Genomic DNA, 21,407 nt, shown 5'->3' with positions numbered 1-21,407 from the left:
TGTGGTCAAAACCTGGCTCCGCCTTTCTACCAGTTAAGCATGAACATATGCCTTAATCTCTCTACCTCTATTTCCTCATCTGTAAAGTGGGGACAACATTAATTCCCACTTCAGAAAGTGCTTGAGCTGGTTAATTAGGGGAGTGAACGTTAAAGGACTTAGTGGAGTGCAGAACATAGAATAAATGCTCAGCACATGAGGCAAGTCTGGTTGTCGCTGTTGTTACAAAGCCAGTGTTTCTCCCCCTGCTGCTTCTTCCACATCTAGGCTTGCGCTGACACTGAGATGCACAGACTCAAGATTCTGGCCTCTCAGACTCAGAAAGGACTTTGGAGGCACTAAGTGCCAGGATCCCCTCTAGAATCCGGCGGGCTCATCTAGACAACTGGGGATAGGCTCATGACCTTGACGGCAGCCAAAGCTTGCGAGGGGCACCACTCCTCCCAAACCCCTTCCCTCTCCCTGACATTTCCCATGAACCCAGCTCAAATGTTACTCAGGGTCCCCTAGCTCTATTTGCTGTGGCTGCTGCATGGGAATCGTGATTCCTCGGAACCCTACAGAGGTGGTCCTGGGCCCACGGATTCACAGCCACGAGGGCTTCAGGGTGGGGAGAGCAGGGCCAGCCCCGCAGCACTCTCCTCCTCTGAACTTCACAGCAGCTTCCCACCCACCCCATCTGCTGCCACCTAGCATTGCAGAAAGTCATCTCCGGAAAGAGTGGGAAGAAGAGAACTGCTTTGAATGAGGCCCCAGTGAAGAGTACCAGATAATTTCAGTACCCAAAACGACCTTATCTACCCACCTCCGTGTTACAGAGAAGAGCTCAGAAGCCCAGGGAAGTTGAGCAAGCTGCTCTTGGTCACACAGTGTAACTGTAGGCAGAGCTAGAGCCTTGGGCTCGAGAGGCCAGCTCATGCTCCTCCGATGTCATTCAGTGATTCAGTGGGCAGTGCGCATTTATTGGGAGTCTTCTCTGCACCAGATCCTGGGCTCAGGGTAAATATGTAAGGCCTTTTCTCTGTAGGAGCTTAGAGTCTAGAGGGGAGAGGGTCAGGCCAGTAAATAATCACAGTACGAAGGGATAGAATGTTGTAGGTGGGGGATGACCCAGGCCAGTGGAAGCACAGAGGAAGGAGGAATCAGGAGGGCTTCATAGAGGAGGTGATGCTCAATCTGTGACTTCATGGGTGAGGAGTTCGCCAGGCTTTCAAACAGAATGAGGGCATTTTAGGAACTGATGGGTCCTGGTGGCACAGTGTCTCATTCACAAAGCTGGGGACAGACCCTCAAATTCGCAGCTTCACTGTGGCCTCAGGTTCCCTGGGACCACTGCCAGCAACATTCTCTTTCAACCAACCAACCAGAACCTTTGGGGGAATGCATGGAATTGTATATTTGCCCCATACTTGGTTATTTTGGTTTTCAAATAGGTGTTTATAATAACCTTTGTTTCTATTTTTGGAAATTGCACTTTCACAGAGCTGTATTATGTAATCATGAAAATGTGAATTTATGATACAGATATTGCCTTGGCCTGTGGGTGTCCATTCCAGCCACCAATGGTTTCCTACTTGACCCCTCTCCTGAGCATCAAGTGTTTTTCAGATTCTTTTCCATTATAGGTTATTACAAGATATTGAATATAGTTCCCTGTGCTAGACTGTAGGTCCTTGTTGTTTATCTAGTTTATATATAGTAGTTTGTATCTGTTAATCCCAAATTTATCCCTCCCCTGATTTCCCCTTTGGTAACCATTAGTTTGTTTTCTATGTCTGTAAGTCTATTTCTGTTTCATAAATAAGTTCATTTGTACCATTTATTTAGATTCCACATATAAGTGATATCATATGATATTTGTCTTTCTCTGTCTGCCTTACTTCACTTAATGTGATAATCTCTGGGTCCATCCATGTTGTTGCAAACAGCATTATTTCGTTCTTTTTTTCTGGCTGAGTAATATTCCATTGTATATATGTGCCACATCATCATTATCCATTCATCTGTTGATGGACATTTAGGTTGCTTCCATGTCTTGGCTATTGTAAATAGTGCTGCTGTGAACATTGGGGTGCACGTATCTTTTCAAATTAGAGTTTTTGTCTTTTCTAGATATATGCCCAGGAGTGGGATTGCTGGGTCATATGGTAACTGTATTTTTAGTTTTTTAAGGAACCTCCATACTGTTCTCCATAGTGGCTGTATCAATTTACATTCCCACCAACAGTGTAGGAGAGTTCCCTTTTCTCCACACCCTCTCCAGCATTTGTTATTTGTAGACTTTTTGATGATGGCCATTTTGACTGGAATGAGGTGTTACCTCACTGTAGTTTTGATTTGCATTTCTCTAATAATTAACAATGTTGAGCAACTTTTCATGTGCCTGTTGGCCTTATGTGCCTATATGTCTTCTTTGGAAAAATGTCTATTTAGGTCTTCTGCCCATTTTTTGATTGGTTTCTTTGTTTTCTTTCCTTTTTTTTTTTTAAAATTAAGCTGTATAAGCTGTTTGTATGTTTCGGACATAGGGAGGTATTATCACACCCCCATTTTGCAGATGAAGGAAACGAAGGCACAGAAAGGTTAAGTAATCTGTTTACAAGTGATGGAGCCAAAAGTGAACCCAGAGACTTGAACTTAATCACTGTGTAGGACAGCCTTAGAGACACCTCTGTTAACATTTTGGTGAATTTCTTTTCTATTCTTTTTTTGTGCATGAATGTATTAAACACTATTTATTGATGAAAAATGGTATTATATTATAGTCAGATTTATAACCAGTGTTTTTCACTTAATAGCATTGACTAATCTTCTAAACTATTATTTTAACTGGCTGCATGGTATTCCATGAATGAGTGAATACTATAATTCACCCCCAACAATCCCTCATTTTGGGTATTTTTAAGTGGTTCTCAATTTCTTGTTATTACTAACAGTGCTGTGATAACCATCTTTTTAGGTAATCTATGAACACAATTATTTCCTAGCATAAACTAGTTGTTATGCACAGGGATTGAACTGTTGGCTCAAGGGGTTCGCAGAATGATAAGTCTTTTGACACATATTACTCACCTCCGGCAGCAACTGAGAAGTGCTGGCTTCCCAGCACTGTGGGAAGATAAACTCCAGCAATGGAGTGGAATCGGGGTTGGAAAGAGAGGAAATGCAGCCACAGTTGCTGAGTGTGCACGTGGAAGGGAAGGACCTTCAGCAGCGCAGCAGGAGTGGGGCAGGCGAGCAATGGGGGTGGGTGTGGAAATAGCTCCATGAGCCTTGGCAGTGAGGGAGGTGAGCACGAGGAGGAGTAAAAGCTTATCTACTCAATACTGTTCAAACACCTGATAGCGTTAGGCTGACATCACAGTTTCCTAGGAAATATATGAGCTGTATATTTATTTGGGGGTGGGGGGGATGAAAAGAGCAGAGTATTTTTTCTTGATTACCAGAAATTCATGACTGAGTGATATTTTAATGTTGTGTAACCAGGCCCAGCTGAGTTCAACCCATGGCCTGTGTTCTAGCAAGTGTTAAGTGCCAAATAAGTGATGCAGACCCCAGAAGTTCTGGAGTGGAGCATTTAGGGCTTGGGAGGTAGGGCCCTTCAGAGAGAATCTGGGGTTTAAGCTACAGCCGGTAGGGTGGCTAGAATGACAGCTAAGGAGAGAGGCTTCTTGTCTGGATCCCTTGAGTCCAGGTGTGGGCTTCAATCTTTTCCAACCGTGAAAACTTAAGTGTCTCAACCTCCCGCTTCGATTGCCTCATCAGTAGATGGTGACAATGGTCATTGTGAGTATTACAGGAGATAATAGGTGTGCTGGCCCGCACTGCGTTCTCAGTAAGCCCTGGAGGCTCTTATTATCTTGATTAGTGGGTGTGTCTGCAAGGGCAGCCAGGTCGAGGGCCTTATAGAGAAAGCAGAGGTGTTCCAGTCCTGCTTAAAGAACAGGGTGAATCTGGGTGACAGATTTGGGTCTCTGGACCCGAGGGAAGAAGGAGGAAACTGTCTGGGGACAGCACTGGGGGAGGGAGAATTCGAGCCCATGGGCCTGGGAGGGCATTCACTGATCAGTGGCCGTGACCTAGCTCTCGACATGGAGCCTTGCCGCCCATCCTTGGGCTCTGCAGACCACATTCTCCCCATACCCGTGCAGGCTTGAGTAGCTAGGGGCATTCCCTGGCTGGGGGGAGAACATCCCCCGTTGGCTCCCGCCCCCAGGGCAGCCCCCCCCAACCCCGAATCTCTCTCCCTGCCATTTTCATCTCCTCCCACGCAGCGCCTGTGAGATCTCACTTCTGTGTGTTGGCATCCTGGCTCTGGGTGAGCGGAAGTGCCGGGTGTCAGGGTGTGAACCTGGCAGATGCGGTTGGGGGTGGGGTAAAATCAAGACCTGTCATCCTCCTTCCAACCCTCCTCCCCAGTCTCACCTGCTAAAATAAATAAAGCCACTTTTTAATTAAACAGGATCTGGGGATGGGCGAAAGGCAGGGAAAGAGACTCCGTCAGCTCATCATTAGCTCATTCATGATTCTCTGCTTCCTGAAAAAGCCTGGACCATGTGAGCTTCTCGGAGGCTCCAAGCACGTTGGGCATGGGGTGGTCTCTTCCTTGGTAAGTGGGGCAGAGGCTTAGTTATGGGGTCTTTGCTAGGCTCCTGCTGTTGGGGACACGGTGAGCAACTCAGCTGGCTCAGTGGTGCACGCAGCACCAGGACTTGGGGCTTCCGGCCCCCTCAGGGTTCTGCCTCCCCCTGTCGCCCAGGGTTGCTCTCTGGAGATGTGTCCCGTCACTGCTGTGTGCTGACTGTTCCAGACAGCGTGCTGGGGAGGCTGTGGGAGCCACTGGCAAACCCGGCGGCACAGGAGGCATCTGGGGCCTGCCAGTGCCTGTCTTTTCTGGAAGCCCACACAGGCAGCTTCCGGCTGGTCTGCAGGGGACAGATTTCCTCTTTGGAAGGAGTAGCCTTGTGCCTCTGCAAGGGGGCGTGCAGAAGCAAAAAAGGACAAGGGCAAGGCTGGACTTGGGTATCCCCTGGGCAATGCAAGAAGGACACAGACAACCCAATGATGTGGCCTTGAGGTAGCAATCTGTCTTTAAGCTGTAAATGATACTATCTGTACAGGACCCCAGCTCAACGCTGTTTGGCTTTGGAAGGCACCAGTGATCGGCACCGTGATCTGTATCTGTTGTATATTGTTCAGATCAATGTTTCAATTCGTTTGTCCACTCCGAGCTCCAGCTGGCCTTTAGTGGAAGGAGGTTACTACCTGAAAGGTAGGGTTGCTGGGTTCAGATATACCGGCTATGCACTGCACAAGTGCAACTATGGAAGGAGACTGCGTTCACAGCATAGAGCTTGTAGATTTATGCATTTATTATGACAGTTATCCAGCAGATGGCAGTAACGTGTCTTGAGGAAGGGATCCCTTTATCTAATTTGCACAAAGGCACCCTTTGGGCTAACGGTAACCCTGCTGAAAGGCCAGAGAGAAATCAGTTCTAGGGAGAATTTTATAACAGATAATGTGCCAAGTGGGTAAACCACAGGCCAACTCTAGGGCTCGGGTGGGCCCTCTCTAGTCCCTGTTTCTCCCATGCTCACTCAGGAAGGGCGACGAACTCCTTGTTAGCCCCTCCTCCAGCCTGACCTTCCCCTCTCTCCCCATCTCTGCTCCTTGCTCATTCACAACCAGGCAATGAGCTGAAAGGCATAACGCCTAAGGTTGCAGAGCTGGACCTGCCATCGTCCCCACCTTCAGAAAACCCCAGACCAGACCCCCTTCTCCACTGGACTCAAGGGAACACCAGGCTCAGCCTGGTCACACAACATCGTAAGGGCAGGAAAAACGGAGCACAGGACCTGCTCCTTCTCACCCCTTCCACCCCAACAGAGAAAGGGCAATAGTTCCCCCCCCCCTTCAGAGCCCTGAGCTGCTTAGCTAGTGGTTAGGATGCGCTGTGATTATCCTGCAACCAGCAGCTGACTCCCCTGCGCCAGGCAGCTCCATTCCCATCCAGGCCACCGAGAGCAGAGTTGCCTGCAGTCCTCTGCCAGAAACACACAGGGCGGTGCCTGAGAGCACGGGAGAACACAGGCCAGGGGGTGGCCAAACCCGGCCTTCTACCTGTCTTTGTGTGGACCATGAGCCTAGAAAGGCTTTTACATATTTAAAGGGTTGAAAAGAAATCAAAACAAGAATAATATTCCATGACACAGGAAAGTTCTGTGAAGTTCAAGTGTCCATGTCCATAAATAAAGTTCTCTTAGAAGAAAAAACTTTCCTTTTTTTTTCCCCAAGAAAACTGGGCTGGACCCAGTTTTCCAGCTGGGCCCATATGCTTATGTAGTATTTACATAGGATTGTATCCAGCTGCTTTGGTGCTACAGCACAGGAGCTGAGTAGTTGCAACAGAGACCAAGTGGCCTGCAAGCCCTAGAATATTTATTATTTGGCACTTAGAGAAAAATGTTGCTGACCTCTGGCCGAGAGCATGAGAGCCCATGAGGTATTCTGGAAACAGCCCTGGATTTGGAGACAAGAGACATGGCTTTGAGCCCTGCTGGCAACATTTAGCAGCTGTGTGTCCTCAGCTAAGCCACCTTGCTCTCTGAGCCCCAGTACCTCGTCTGTCAGTAAGAATGTCCACAGTACCTGCCCTCCTCACGTGGCCTTTGCATGGATCAGACTCCATCAAGGGCACGCAAGTGCCTTGTGAACTGCAACCCCTGTGTGAAGGTTTAGTATTATTTGCCAGGGAAGGTGAGTCATTCCTGGCCTCTTCTTTCCACCTTTCTTCTCATCATCTTTCTCCAGACTGCCTTGCTCCCTTGGCCTCTGGGGCAGGGATTTTTCCTAGCCCTTCCCCTTTCCCCCTGGCCGAACCACCCACTGTGCCAGAAAGGCAAGTTTGCGTTTGTTGAAACTCTGATCACGGGAAATTGGGGGGCTCTCATGTGACCACTTAAGAGGAAGCCTCGCTGTACTGTGCTGGCCGTTTGCCAATGGTGGGGGAACGGAGCCCTGCTTTTATTCTTTCATCAATATACGCACTTCATCGCAACTTAGAATGGGCGCTGGGCCCTAGGGCTTGTTTGGAAAATGGCAAATCAGATATTATGGGGTTCTGCCTGAAGAGGAAATATGGGAAAAGGGAGAGAGAACAATAATAAAAGAAGCTCCTTTGTCTGTCTATGGGGCCTTTTAAAGAGTAGATTTAAAAGGCAGTTCTTGGCCGCTCCTCAGTGTGATCAAGGGTCATCTTCTATCCACCCAGCCAGCTACATGGGGACCCAGTGCCTCATCTTGCTGTACAAAGTTCCACAGAGTTTAGAAGACAGTCTAGCCTTGTTCCAGAATCGACTTCCTCCTGCATTCTGTTCATCTGGCTTCCTGATCCCTGGGCACGGGCCCCCGATAGCCTTACCTGGTAAGGCCTGGAAGCTTTCTCTGGCCTATTGGCCCCTGACCCTTGGCTTATCACCCTGATGCCTCACTTAGGCCCTCGTACTCTGCTTCTCTGGTCTTTCCAAGGATGAGGATGTGTGTTCCCAAAGCCCTTCATGGGCTCCTGCTTCCCGGGCCTCGTCTGCATGGGTCTTGGGTACCTCTCCCATCCTCTGAGACGCTTCCTAGTTCTCCTGGCTTCCCTCCATAGTCTGCAAGGCTGCCTTTCCTGGTCAAATGTTGTGGAATTGCAGATCGAAGAGGACCCTTAGTGTTCTCACACCCCTCATCTCTGCCATTTTCTCCACAGCATCCCTGACAGGTGGCTCCCCGTCAATGTGCTTGGCATAGAGTGACTGCTTAAGTGTCTCTGGGATTGGGAAACTCATTCCCCCGAGGGCATCCCAGTCCTTTGTTGGATAGCCCTACATACTAGAAAATGTTTCTTTTGGTGAGCTAAAATATTCCTCTTTATAATTCAACCCACTAATTCAAATTCCGCCTTCTGGAATGGTTCAGAGTGTCTGCTACTCCTTCCACAAATATTCCCCAGCCCCCTCATCCTTTCTCCTGCTTCACTGTGCCCAGTTCCATTTGAGGTCCTGTTGCTCCTCTGACTGATGCTCAGCAGTGGCCTTCAGAGCCTCTCCCAGTCCCCATGCCACCCTGGCACCACCGGCCCTGCAGAGGGGTTTTGCCTCTGTGTGAAGTGAGCCCTGGACTGCACCTGAGAAAGGACTTGAACCAATGAATGGCTCACAGAGGCCCTGCCAGCCAGAGGAGGAAAGAACCCCTGCAGGAGGCCTGTGCACCTTGGAGGATGATCAAGAACAGGATTCACTGGATGAACCCCCTGATGAAGGGTCCCTGGAAGGCAACCTGCAAATCTGTCTTCTTAACAAGCTCCCCTGGGAGCCTGAATGTGACCCAAGTTTCAAGTCACTGAGCCGGGGTTTGCCTGTCTGGACTCTTCTGAAGGCCCTGGCTCCGTGTCCCATCTCAGAAGAGTCTTAGTGGTGAAGCAAGAAGGGGTGGGAATCTGAGAACAACTGTCCTACTGAAGCCTTCATTTGGGGACAAAGATTGGAGGGTCTTCCCTCTCCCTGGATGGGTTTCACCAAGTAAAGATTGAGGAGAGAAAGAGAAGACTTGGCTCCTTCTTGGCTCAATGTCCTCAGCAGGTCAAAGGCCAGCCTTCAGGGTTGGTGGGTGGAGTGACCTCCGTGGGTCCCCTGCAGGATTATGCACTGTGTCATCTCTAGAGGGCAGCCCTGTACTGCTGGACAGGATTCGAGATGGGAAGGGATGAAATTAGTTTTCTTCTCACCTCCCCACCTCCGTCCTTTGCCCTGAGCAACTTCACGAGACTTTGAGATTTAGGAAATTCAATTCAATTAGCTTTTCAAAGTACTCAGTGAGACTCTAATATGTGCCCAGCACTGTGCTAAGGTCTGTGAGAGAAGCCATATGAGAGAAGGAAGTCCTTCTCCCAGACCTCTTTTAAGTTCTTGAGGAACATAGAATTCTCACCTGCAGGAAACAGCAAATAGCACAAGGAGGAGATGGTGAAGCTTGGAAATCACTGACACAGACAACATGGCAGAGCCAAGGAGCACAGAGGAGCAAGACACGTGGGGGCTGGGACATGAAGGAAGGCTCTAGGGAGGAGGTGGGCAGAGGGGCTCTGATTTGGGCCTCAATTAAAACAGCTCTAATTTTTATCAGCTTCATATATTAGGCATAAGACATCTAAAATAATATTCTGGTACATGAAAAATAGAAAGCTATTGTAGGAAGGGGAAAGGGAAGGGAAAGTTGCCTCAGCCCTTAGAATTGTTGGCACCCAAAGAAAGTCTAGAGGAATCTCCATTTCACACCACATAGCAACCCTTGGCTTTTGCTACCCCAACCTAAGGCAGGCTCTGGTTGGGGAGACCCGGGCAGGGCTCAACATGTGTCAAGTTTACCTTGAGCCCCACCACCCCCTGACTTGAGGCCATGGCCAAGGCTGAAGCATTTTGGGGTTACAGAGAATGGATTTCTGTTCAATAAATGGAGCAAAGATATAGGTCTTTAAATGAGGTAATGCCTGAACATGCATTTGCTAGCTATTATTGGTTCCTCTGGTCTTTGCATTGGTTATGGCCTTGACAACTTACATATAAATTCGATTTTTATTTGCATAATCAATTTTCCCCCATGAATTTTTATACTGTGATGCAGCATAGAGAACAGATTGGAGAAGACAGAGTAGAGGCTGGGGACCCAGTGGGAGTCATTTCAGTATCCAGGGGAGAAACGCTGGTGGTGGGTTGGTTGTATTTGGGATGATTCATGCATCCCAAGGCAACAAGTTAGTAGATAAAAACAGAAGTCCCCTCTACCTCTGATTTCTGCTCTGCACGCAGTTCAGCCATGACCATTTAGAACCAACGTCAGGCGACTTGTGTCTTGCTTGGTTATTGAAAGTAATGGTGACAATTCATGCATTGATGGAGGGAAGGGTGGATGGTTGGTAACTACTTTGGCCTCTGTTCTTCTCTACTCAGGACCTGAATGAGTTGAGACTTTCTCTGTCTTCATTTCCAGGTAACAAGTATGAAGTCAAGGTGTACACTGGTGATGTCATTGGTGCAGGGACTGATGCTGACGTCTTCATCAATATCTTTGGAGAGTATGGAGACACAGGTAATGGGTTTGAAATCCTTTCTTCAAAAGCCATGCCCAGAACTACTTTTTAAGTGGGCTGTTTTCCACCCTCCTGGGAGAGGAAGGCAACTCCCGTCTCCTCTAGGCTCTCCTGTTGAGCCTCTCTCTTCTTCTTGTGACGTGGTTTGTCATGGCCTTCCTTGGGCAGCATGGTGTCCATCTTGTCAAGTTTATGTGTGTGATGTGTTTTCAGAGTAAGTTGTGCTTGGTTTTTTGGTTGATTTAAAATCGTCCTGCATCCTAGAACAGACCCAGGCTCCACATCTCCAGGCCACTCATCCTCACTTACTCTCTATCTCCCTAGGCTCCATGCCCATCTTGAATTATATTTTGGGATGTGACTGGGCATGGCCTGATTTATTGCAGTGATTTGGGGCAGACAAGAATGGGACCAAGGGATAGAATTACACTTGGCCTCATAGGTGGAGCAGGAACTGAGGGCACAGACACAGCTGCCGGTGTTGGAAGGAAGTTCAGGCCAGCAGAACTGAAACAGGTGGTCTTGTCCTGCTTCTGCCAATTTAAGGGAATACTATAGGAGTCAGAAAGCTACAAAGACATGAATTTTGGACACGGTATATTAAATAATTAAAAATGCATTGCTGGGATTTTAAGAAAAAAGAGAAATCTCCAGGTGTCAGGAATGAAGAAAGAACTTAAACCAAAATATCAGCTATGAATTGATGCTGTGGATCTTGGAATCAGGGAGCCGTTATGTTCAACAATCTACAGGTTGGATTTCCATACACATTTGGGGTCAGAAAATGATATTTTGGCTCTGTATGAGGCAAAATATGTAAAAAATTAGAACCACACATAAAGCCAGGATCCCTGAAGTTCACAGGAACATCTTCAGTGAAAAAATAGACTAGGAAAAAAATTGCTCATCAGTATAGTAAACTTATCTCTGTAAGAACTCTAGATTAAAAAGACAGTTGATGGGAAATTGATATCTTAGGCATACACACATGTGGGCTTGAGGTCTGATTTTACAGTACAAGTGTGATTTGGGAACCCTCCCCCTCAGGTACAGAAAATTTGTTCCATGCCAGTAATACCCTTCGGTGTTTGGCAGGAGCACTTGCAAGACTTCATGAGATTCCCACAGATAAAGTACTGGAGATGAGTTCACTTTCCAAAACTACAAAACACTCAAGGACACAATCCACCATGACTAACCATCAATAGACACAACAGACAATGAGATTAAATTCTCCAGAATTTCAGGTAATAGAGTAATCTGAGAAAGACTATAACTTAAGTATGTTTAAACTGTCTATAGACATGAAAGAAACAGTTAAGGAAAACAACAAGGCACTATGAAAAATATAGCAAACAGAAATACAGTAAATGAAAATATAGTTACTAAACATAAACACTTAATGGATGGGTTAAACAACACAATTAGAAACTGTTGAATAGAGAATTATTGAACTGTAAGAAAAGTATAAACAACATATGCAGATGTGGCAGAGACATAAAGAGTTGGAAAATATCAATGACAGGTCATGAGATGTGGAGGAGAGAATAAGTTCTGACATGTTGAACAGGAGTTTCAGAAACAGAATATATAGAATAGGTGAGAGGAAATATTTGAACAGATAATGGCTGATCACATTTTTTCAGAATTAAGCAAAGATATGAATCTTCAGATTAAAGTAACAAAAGACACTGAACATGATAAATAAAAACAGATCCACATTTAGATTCATTGTAGTGAAGCCAAGGGCCAAGAGAAAGATCTTAAAAGTAACCACATTTGGTGGATTCTCTTCTATAAATGCAATTAGATTTATAGCAAATTCCTATCAGCAAGCTATAGAGGATATAAGTTTATGGAATAATATCTTCAGTCTTCTGGGAATTCCCTGGTGGTCCAGTGGTCGTGGAACTAAGATCCCATAAGCTGTGTGGCAGGGCCAAAAAAAAAAAAAAAAGCAAAACCAAAACAAAATACAAACAAACAAAAAACAAACTTCAATCTTCTGAGCAAGGACATATATCAACCTAGAATTCTGTACTTAACTAGGTTATCATTCTAGAGTGAGGGCAAAATTAATGGATTTCCAAGCAAACAAAGAGAAATAGGACTGACCACTCACTCATAGACCCACGCTTAAACAACCACTGAAGGATATACTTTAAGAAAAAGAAAATTGTACCCAGAAGAAAAGTGTGAGATGCAAGAAACAAAGAGAGCCCCCAAAATGTTAATTATATAACGAATTTAAGCAAGCATTGACTATACAAAATGATGCTAATAATAACTATTATCAAGACATGAGAAAATGTGGACCCTAAACACTAAAAGATAGTGATCTTTGAGAAAGAAAGGAGATAATGAGAGATAAAACATAACTTGGTTGTAGCCTATTCCCCTACCCTAGGAGAGCAGAGAATTTGATTAACTTTAGACTTAAATACATCAAGTATGCATATTAAAATTGTAAAAGTAACCACCCCCAAATAGAAATGTATAATTTCTAAACCAGTGGAGGGAATAAAAGGAAATAAAGACTCAATCAACTAAATAGAAGTCAGGAAATGAAGATAAAAAAAGCATGGCTACTAGCAAAAAGTAAGGTAAGTGTGTAAATAATACAATAAGTAGCAATAAACTAAACTCATCAATTAAAGAATAGATATTCTCATATTAAATTAAAAGAAATAAAATCCAGCTTAAATATATGATACATAAATGTCTGAGAATATATACAATGGAATAAAGTATACCAGGAACATATCAACTACAAGAAAGAAGCTGGTGCTGCTATATTAATATCCATCAAATTAAACTTTCAGACAAAACACTTCATTAGAAATAAGTATATTATACAATGACAAAAAGAGCAATAAACCTGGAAGATACGATAATTCTGAACTTGTACAGTTTTAACAACATATTTTCAAAATACGTGAAGCAAAAAATAATAAAATTCTTGGAGAAACTTGACGAGTACATAATCATAGTGGAAGATTTTAATACAACACTCTCAGTAATTGATAAGTCAAATGGATAAAAATTTAGTATGGGTGCAGATCTTAACAACACAGTTAATAGCCTTGATCTAATGGAAGTATGTAGATTCCTAGATCCAACTGGTAGAGAATACACATTCTTTTCAAGTGCATAATGACAAATGCAAGTGAATCAATAACATAGAGACAACATTCTTTAATCACAAGTCAATAAAATTAGAAGAAACTTCAACCTCTGGACCCATTTAGAAATAAAATTTAATTTTCATAAAAACTAATGACCATCTATAAAATCATTAGAACTTAAAAATCATTAGAACCAATGAGAAAGTTTAATAAAGGTGTTGGATACAAGATTAATACACAAATATTAACATAAACAGCAAGCAAATATTTAATTTAAAAATATATGATTTACAATAGCAATTACATATCTAAGAAAAACTAGCAAAAGCACATTCTGGAAAAAAATAAAGATTTCTACTTAAGGATACACAAGAATAACTAAATATATGGAAAAATATATTATGTTCATGGATGAGAAAAGACTTAAGTTCAGTAAGATATCCAAATTTCTCAGATTATTCTATAAATGCAATGCAATTTCTGTCAAATTCCCAAATGCAATATCCCACAGCTTAACCTGCTATTAAAATTCATGTCCACAAAGGGCTAAGTATTGCCAAGATAACGTTGAATAATGAAAATAATATTGACAATACTAATAATATGAGGATATTTACCCTGCCAAATATTAAAACATTTAGATCTCTAAAAACTAAAACAGTGAGATATGGATAGAAGGATAAACAAATAAACGAATAGAACAAAGAGTCTAGAAACACACAGAAAGTGGTATAAATCAGAGGGAAGAGGATGAAATATTCAATTACTGATGTTTAAACAATTGTCTAACCATATGAGAAAAGATAAAAGTAGATCTTTTTACCTTCCATCATACACAAAAATAGGTTCCAAATGGCCTAGAGACTTAAATGTGAAAAAGCAAACTATGAAATTTTTAGAAGAAACTGAGTGTCTTTTTAAAAATCTCAATTTAGGATGGAGCTTCTTGAACAATTCATTAAAAGCACAAACAACAAAGGGAAATATTGATAAAATCCATTAAAACAAGAAAAATGTCTATATGCTAAAAGCCATAGGCAAAGGAAAGACAATAGAAAAATATGATAAAGTACATGAACAGGAAAATTATGGAAGAGCAAGGTCTAAATGGCCAATATATATATGAACCAACCTCTCAAGTGTATGTATTGAATATATATATCAATGTCTTTCCAAATAATCTTTTAACCTTTTCAAATAATCAAGGGAATGCAAATTAAAACCATAATTAGACGCCATTGTACACACACTGAAACAAAATTTTAAATATATGTGTTAATAGTGATTATGGGGAATGGGAACCCTCATGCACTGCTGGTGGTAATTGATGTAGTACAGCCATTTTGGAAGGTAATTTTGCAATACCTAATACATTGAAGATGAATACACCTCAGGACCCAGCAACTCTATAGGTGTCTATTCAGATCAGTTCTTACAAATGGGCAGCAGAAGGTAAGTACAAGAGAGTCCAATTCAGTGCTATTTACAATAACAATCAACTGGAAACAATCAAATGTACATTGGTGAAAGAATGCACACATAATAGTGTTTTCTTCATTCAGTGACTATTATACAGAAGTTGGATGAATTCTGTTACTAGCATCAACAGAATAATCTCAAAAGCATGATATTAACTTAAAAAAAAGTAAGTTGCACAAGGGTGTGTGATGATAGGACGATGGTAACAGGAGCAATAGCAACGGCCCCGTCCCTTATGCAGCACCTACCATCTCCAGGCGCTGCCCTAAGGGCTTTGCACACGTCCATTCAGTTAATTCTCACAGCAGCCCCAATGAGGTGGAGCCCTTATCATCCCTATTGTACAGACAAGGATCTTATAAGACAGAGCGATGTGCACTATGATGTTATTCATGTAAAATTCTACAACATGTAAAAATAATATACTTTCTTTATGGATACATACATGTGCAAGCAAAAATTCATGGGAACAATGGATGCCAGTTGACTATAGTGTTTGTTTGTGGGAGGGTGTGGTGGGGGAAGGGATGGACCATGAGACTTTAGACCTACATGACATGTTTAATTTCCTTTAAAAAAGAGAAAGGCCTAAGTTAATTACACAAAATGTTAATATCTGTTATACCTCTTACATCTGGGTGGTGGGTACATGGATAACTATTATTATTATCTATATGTTTGAGTTGTGGCAATATAAAATTTAGAAAAATTTAAAGAATCAAATTTTGGAAAAGAAAGAAAACAGAATGGCATAAGCAAAAGGCTGGTGCTTAGGTGGGGTTGTAAGGGTTAATATGACTGGTAGACCTCGGAGGGTAATAATGGAAAACTGCAAAGTAGAAGGAACAGGTTAGATCAAGTCCTAACTGTGTGCTCAATACCTGTGTGACTTTTGGCCAGTTGTTTAACTTCTCCAAGTCTCAGTTTCTTCATCTGCAAAACAGAGTTGATAATACTTCCCTCCTAGATTGTGCCGTGGAATAAGAGAGGGAAGAAACCGTGTTAAACACCCAGCAGTGTCTGATGATAGTTATCATCGCTGTTTTCCAGAGGAGTCAGGCCTAAGGAAGCCTGCTGGCTGATGTCAGGGTCCCAGCCACATCCCGTAGACCAACGACCATGGTTGTGCTCCTAGTTCAGGACCAGCAGCCGGTAAACAAGGCAGGGCCTCAGGTCCAGGGATGGGGCTGCAAATCAGTTTACTAGGGTGGGGACTCTGGGCTAAGGCAGAAATCAGAAGCCCAGTTGTGGGTCCTGGGCACAAGCCACACACAAGGCAAGCCTCGGCCTTGACTGGTGGCTGGAGGGATTTAAGGAGCCTGTAGATCTCGGGGTGAAGCTACCCATTTTTCTTAAATTAATAAACTTTATTTTTTAGAGCAGTTTTAGGTTCACTGCAAAATCGAGTGGAAGTACAGAGAGTGTCCACATACCGCCTGTCACCACCCACCACCTCCCACCGTGGTGACTTTTGAAACCATCCTTCAGTGGGCAGCCCATTAAAGTCTGGAGCTGTTTCCCTCTCCTCCTCTGGCCTCCTTTGTAACTTTCTCATGTGTCTGTGCATACAGGTGAGCGTAGGCTGGAGAATGAAAAGAACAACTTTGAAAAGGGAGCGGAAGACAAGTTCACAGTGGACGCCCCGGATCTGGGGCAGCTCATGAAGATCAATGTCGGCCACAATAACAAGGGGGGCTCTGCAGGCTGGTTCCTGTCCAAGGTGGGTTCAGCTGACTGTCCGTGGTCCCTTGGCCTGGGAGGCAGGAATTCTGGCTCTTCAGAAGTTATATTTCAGCCCTAACTTTCCTCTTTAGATCTGTCTCCACTCTTCTGCCTAAGTCCACTGGCCAACCATGCTGCCCTCCCAGTAGCCTCCAAGGCTTTGCCTGTGTTATCACCTTCCTAGAAGGACCACTTCTGTCATCTGAACCCAGCCAGGGTCTGATCATCCTTCAGGGCTCTGCCATGAAGTGCTTCCCCTCTGGCCACCAGAACCTCTCCCTCCCATGTATGTCTATAACCCCGCCAGCTTGTAGCATTCATTTCACCTTAATCATAAGCTACATTGTGACTTATCTTGGCCTGTTGCTTTGTACCTCAAACTTCTGGACCTCAGGTCCTCATAATTTCACCTACCCAGGACAAAAAGTGAAGAATCAAGAAGAAAGCAAAAAGGCTTCTGAGAAGCTAAGACATATCTGGCTCAAAGTTCATGAGGAGAGCTCATGTCCCTGGCATTGACCTTGCCCTGCCCTGATTTTGAAGGCAAGACCCCTCAGATTCTCACTCAGTGCTTGCTTATAATCACTTCTAGCAAACTTGCTGCCTGTAATTTTAAACCTATAGCAGAAAATTAGAAGGAAAAAGAGACACTGTAATTGGTAGGGTTATTGAGAACTTAATGGGGAGTCAAAGAAGATATAAAAAGCCAAAAGAATATTGAAAAATTATGGAACTGAGGTCATTTAGAAAATGGACTATGTATTTTCCTTAGTCACGAGCTCTCCATATATTTCAGCTCATCACGGAATGATAGGAAAAGACTGATGTGTAACATATATTGGAAAATATTTTGAAAAGGTCTTATGGCCTAAAAACAGAAAACCCTCGGATTATAATAATTTGACTATTTAGAATGAAGCTGTCTGATAGTTGAGGTTTTGTTATTCCTTAATTTATCATCTTGTGTCAGTTAGGAACATATTTGGCTGCAAGTATTAGGAAATTGAAGTGCAATGTTAACCAATCAGGGGCTTATTTTTCTCATCTCACATGAGATACAGATACGGTCAGCTCAGGGCTGGTGCAGCTGCTTTCTGAGACACCTGGTCTCTCGCTGTGTCACCATCCTCAGCACTGTGGCTTTCATCCTCCAGCTTGTTGTCTCATGATCACGTGGTGCTGCTGAAGCTCTCTGCATCTTATCTGTGTTCGAGGCAGGAAGAAAAGAGAAGACCAAAGGGGAAAGACATTTTTCTGGCAATTCTTGCTTTATTTTGAGAGAAACAAAACTCTCCTTGGAACTTTTGCCTGTGTCACGTGGCCACCCTAGCTACGTTGGAAACTGGGACTTCAAGTAGGCTTTCCAGCCCTCATAGTAGAAATACGCTAAGAAGGTGATGGGAAAGGGTGTTGAGTAAGCATCCTTGAGTGTCTGCCACACGTCTCACCATAACTAGCCTCAAAGTTCCTTGAGGGCACCTCCCAGCTCTTGGCATGGGACAAGGTGCTGAATCAGTGAAGCAAGGAATGGCCAAGTTTCCTTTGGAAAGAAGGGGCTGACCTGGCCCTAAGAACAGCCAGCCTAATTCTGAACAGGGTTCCAGGAGGCTAGGTGGAACTGCTGCTTGGATTGGAGAAGAAATGAGGCAGGAGTCCAGATCCCAAAGAGCCAATGCGCGGGCAGAGGTGTGTCTTCAGGGCAGACAAGGGAGAGGAGGCAGGTGTGTTTTAGGACCTCAGCCAGGATGGGGCACAGAGCAGGTACCTTGCAGCCCAGTTCCTTCATCCTGGGAGGGAAGACTGAATGAAAACACAGGTGTAGTGGAAGGAGCTGCACAGGGCACCCAAGGGCCTGAGGGAGGCCTTGACGTAGTCACTGCCGCTGTACTTTGTGAAGGCAGCTTCCTTCTTGATCACCTGGGCCCTCACCCCCTATGCTCTCGGAAGCTATGTGAAGGAGGCAGGTTTGCACACCGAAACAGGTCCTTTTGTCATCTTCATGCTCAAAGGACAGGGCAGCTTGGCAAGATGTGAAATATATGGGTGAGAACACTTTTTTCCTTTAAAACATTATAAATTTTGTTCTGTTGCCTTCTGAAATTTGACATCGAAGCCAAGCAGACTTTTATTTCTTTCTGGACAAACTGTTTTGTGATTTTTTGTTTTTCAGCCAGGATGCTTATAGGATTTTTTTCTTTTTCTTTTTAATTTAAGTCTTGCCAGATAATGTCTAGGAGTACGGCCTTTGTTAGTTCATTCATCTCCCCTCCTCTCCCCTCCTCTCCCATTTCCACCCTTCCTCCCTCCCTCCCTCCTTTCCTTCCTTCCTTCCTTCCTTCCTTCTTTCCTTCCTTCCTTCCCTCCCTTGTTTTTAACTTCTCTGGAACAAGATGAATCTTTTCCATGATGCCTAGGATTATTTGTTTGTTTATAGCTCAGAAAAAAGATTTCCTATTATATACTAGATTCTTGCTTGAATGGCTTTTATCGGGTCTCTTCTTCCGGAGCACCAGTTATCCATTTATTGGATCTCCGCCCTCTGTCTTCCAAAGATCTCAGCTTCCCTTTTATTCCTTTCATCTCTATTTTCTTTGCATTCCATAACAACTTGTCAAAAATTCTCCTCCACCTCATTATTGATTTGCTTTCTCACATTACCAGTTGCATTTCTTTCTCCTATTAATATGCATTTTAGTTCTGAATGTTTCTTCTAATTATTTTTTTCTTCTTACAAAAGTAATATATATTTATTGTAAAAAGTTTAGGAAATACAAGTAAGCAAAAATAAGATAATGTGAACCACCATAATTTCACCACCCAGAAATTACATATCCTCCAGACATTTTTCTGTGAATGAATACACATGTCATTTTTAATAATGGGTTCATAATAAGCACGATGTTTTACAAACTGCTTTGTTTTTACTTTCAAGTGTAACATGCCTGTTTCCCCATGCTATTGAAATAGAATAACATTGATATTTCACAATGTAATTTTTAATGCCTATGATATTTCATTGCCCAGATATACCATGAATTATTAAACCAATTCCCCTTTGTTGAACATTTCAATTTTTTCCTCAAAATTATTGATACTATAAATTGTGCTGCAATAAACATTCTTGTAACTTATCTTTATACGCATCTATGATTATCTCCTACAATTAATTCCTAGGAGATGGTTAAAGGGCATACAGAATTGTAAGAACTTTGATGTATTTGCTGCTGTATAGTATTGATTTCCTGGATACCTTTCCCATGTAATCTAGCTCTCTTTTCATATCATTTTATTGTCTTTTCACTGCAGCCCTTTCTATTTAAAGATGTTTACTCCTGTTCATAAAGACCATATCTTCTTATATTCTATTAAGCATACCCGTTTCTTGAATTCTTTTTCTGTACCCTTTATCCAGTCCTTTCTAGAGTTCTGCTCTTCTTGTGATTCTTCAGGATGATGTTTCCTTCCTCCCTCCCTCCTACTCTCCCGCCTTCCTTTTCTTCTTTTCCTCTTCTTACTGGTTGCTAGTCAGACACTATTTTAAACCAGAAGCCCAAGCAGGCTACTTTCAGTGTGAGATTGGTTATTCTCTTTGGAGCCAGTATTATGTGTAGGGGCAAGTTCAGGGTCTGGTTGTCAGGTCCCCACCTGTCCCCCGAGTGCCAAGGTGGGTGTCCCTCCAAAGGTTCACTGGCTTCTGAAGAACTCCTAACAGTCTGTTCCTTTAACTTAAGCCAAACCAAAATGCTCCTTGGGGATAAGACAAAAATAATTCAAGAATTTTTCAGGTCAGAACACCTGGATTTACTAGATATTTTCCTGAAGGAAGTATTATGATGAGAGAGGAGAAAGGGGGGTTTTAGATTGCAGGCAGGGTGGGCTCAAGCTGAAAACCAGAGGCTAGAGGAAACCCTGGGCCACCTCTCATCACTTTGTGACTACACAGTGCATAGCCAGCCCTAACCTCCTGCCTTCCCTCTTGACTGGGTCTCCATGCTGCCCCCCCTCACCTAACCTCCACAGAGACACCAATTAAAATGCTGTTAAATTGTCTGCATTTCCAAATTTGACACTTGCACAGCAAGTGCTCCCATTGTTGAAATTGACCAGTTGGTTGCCTTGGACATCACATGACAACTGCTCCTTTGGTATTTATGTGTGAGGGCTTGGTGGGATAAATCTGAAAGTCAATATAATTAACCCCTTCATAAGTCATCTCCCTCCTCTTCTTCCTTAGTGAATTGCCCATGTGTGTTCCTCAGCCCCCTGTTCTTTATCCCCTCTCTGGGGCTGGCATCCTCCCTCCCCCAGGCTTTGCACATGGCTTGGGTCCCCATGTCTGCTTAGTCCAACAATTGTGACTAACTCAAGTGATCAGTTCAGCTCAATGACCACCACAAAAGAGCAAGAGTCACAGGATGGAACATTACGCTGCCAGTGGGCCTTGCCCTTGGCCCACCTGCTTCAGTAGAGGACTTGCTTGAGGCCCCACAGCTCTTCAGTGGCAGTACTGGGACCTACCCCAGGTCCTCTGGACTCTGAGTCTGGACTCTCTCCACTGTGCCATGCATTAGAAAATCCAGAATTGGATGGATCGCCTGCCGCATGCCTTAGGGAACGTAAGTTCAACCAGTACCACTGGCTCTAACAGGAAGAGGAGACAGAGGCTAATGAACAGATTTCAGGGACCTCAGGAAGCCCAACATGGCCTCATGTCACCAATTTATACTCAACATTCAACAAACCTTTACTGATTGATTATTATATCCTAGGCCCTGAGCTACCAACTGCAGCTGTTGCAGTGAACATGGTTCTGCTTCTAAAAGAAAGACGAGTTCCTGAATACTTCCTTACTGTAAGGCAGGTTACTTACTTTAACCTTATATTCCAAAACTTCAGGGAAAGTCCAGCTTTCAGTGAACAAACATTCTGTCCTAAGTATCCCACATGTG

At 43.7% G+C, this 21,407-nt stretch overlaps 1 protein-coding gene across 3 annotated transcripts in view; it reads left to right on the top strand.

Annotated features, from left to right (window-relative positions):
• LOXHD1 (lipoxygenase homology PLAT domains 1) overlaps positions 1-21,407 on the top strand; it is a gene marked incomplete at both ends in the record, with an annotated part of 203,543 nt that overhangs the window by 26,245 nt on the left and 155,891 nt on the right. For all 3 annotated transcript variants that reach the window (XM_081252599.1, XM_081252598.1, XM_081252597.1), the window contains 2 exons: positions 10,033-10,131; positions 16,308-16,456. In XM_081252599.1, the coding sequence (XP_081108725.1) occupies positions 10,033-10,131; positions 16,308-16,456 (248 nt within the window). The remainder of the gene's footprint in view (positions 1-10,032; positions 10,132-16,307; positions 16,457-21,407) is intronic.

The sequence above is a fragment of the Mesoplodon bidens genome (assembly GCF_964165515.1).
Source record: "Mesoplodon bidens genome assembly, chromosome: 13".
NCBI lineage: Eukaryota > Metazoa > Chordata > Mammalia > Artiodactyla > Ziphiidae > Mesoplodon > Mesoplodon bidens.
This window is presented reverse-complemented; position numbering and strand designations above follow the sequence as displayed.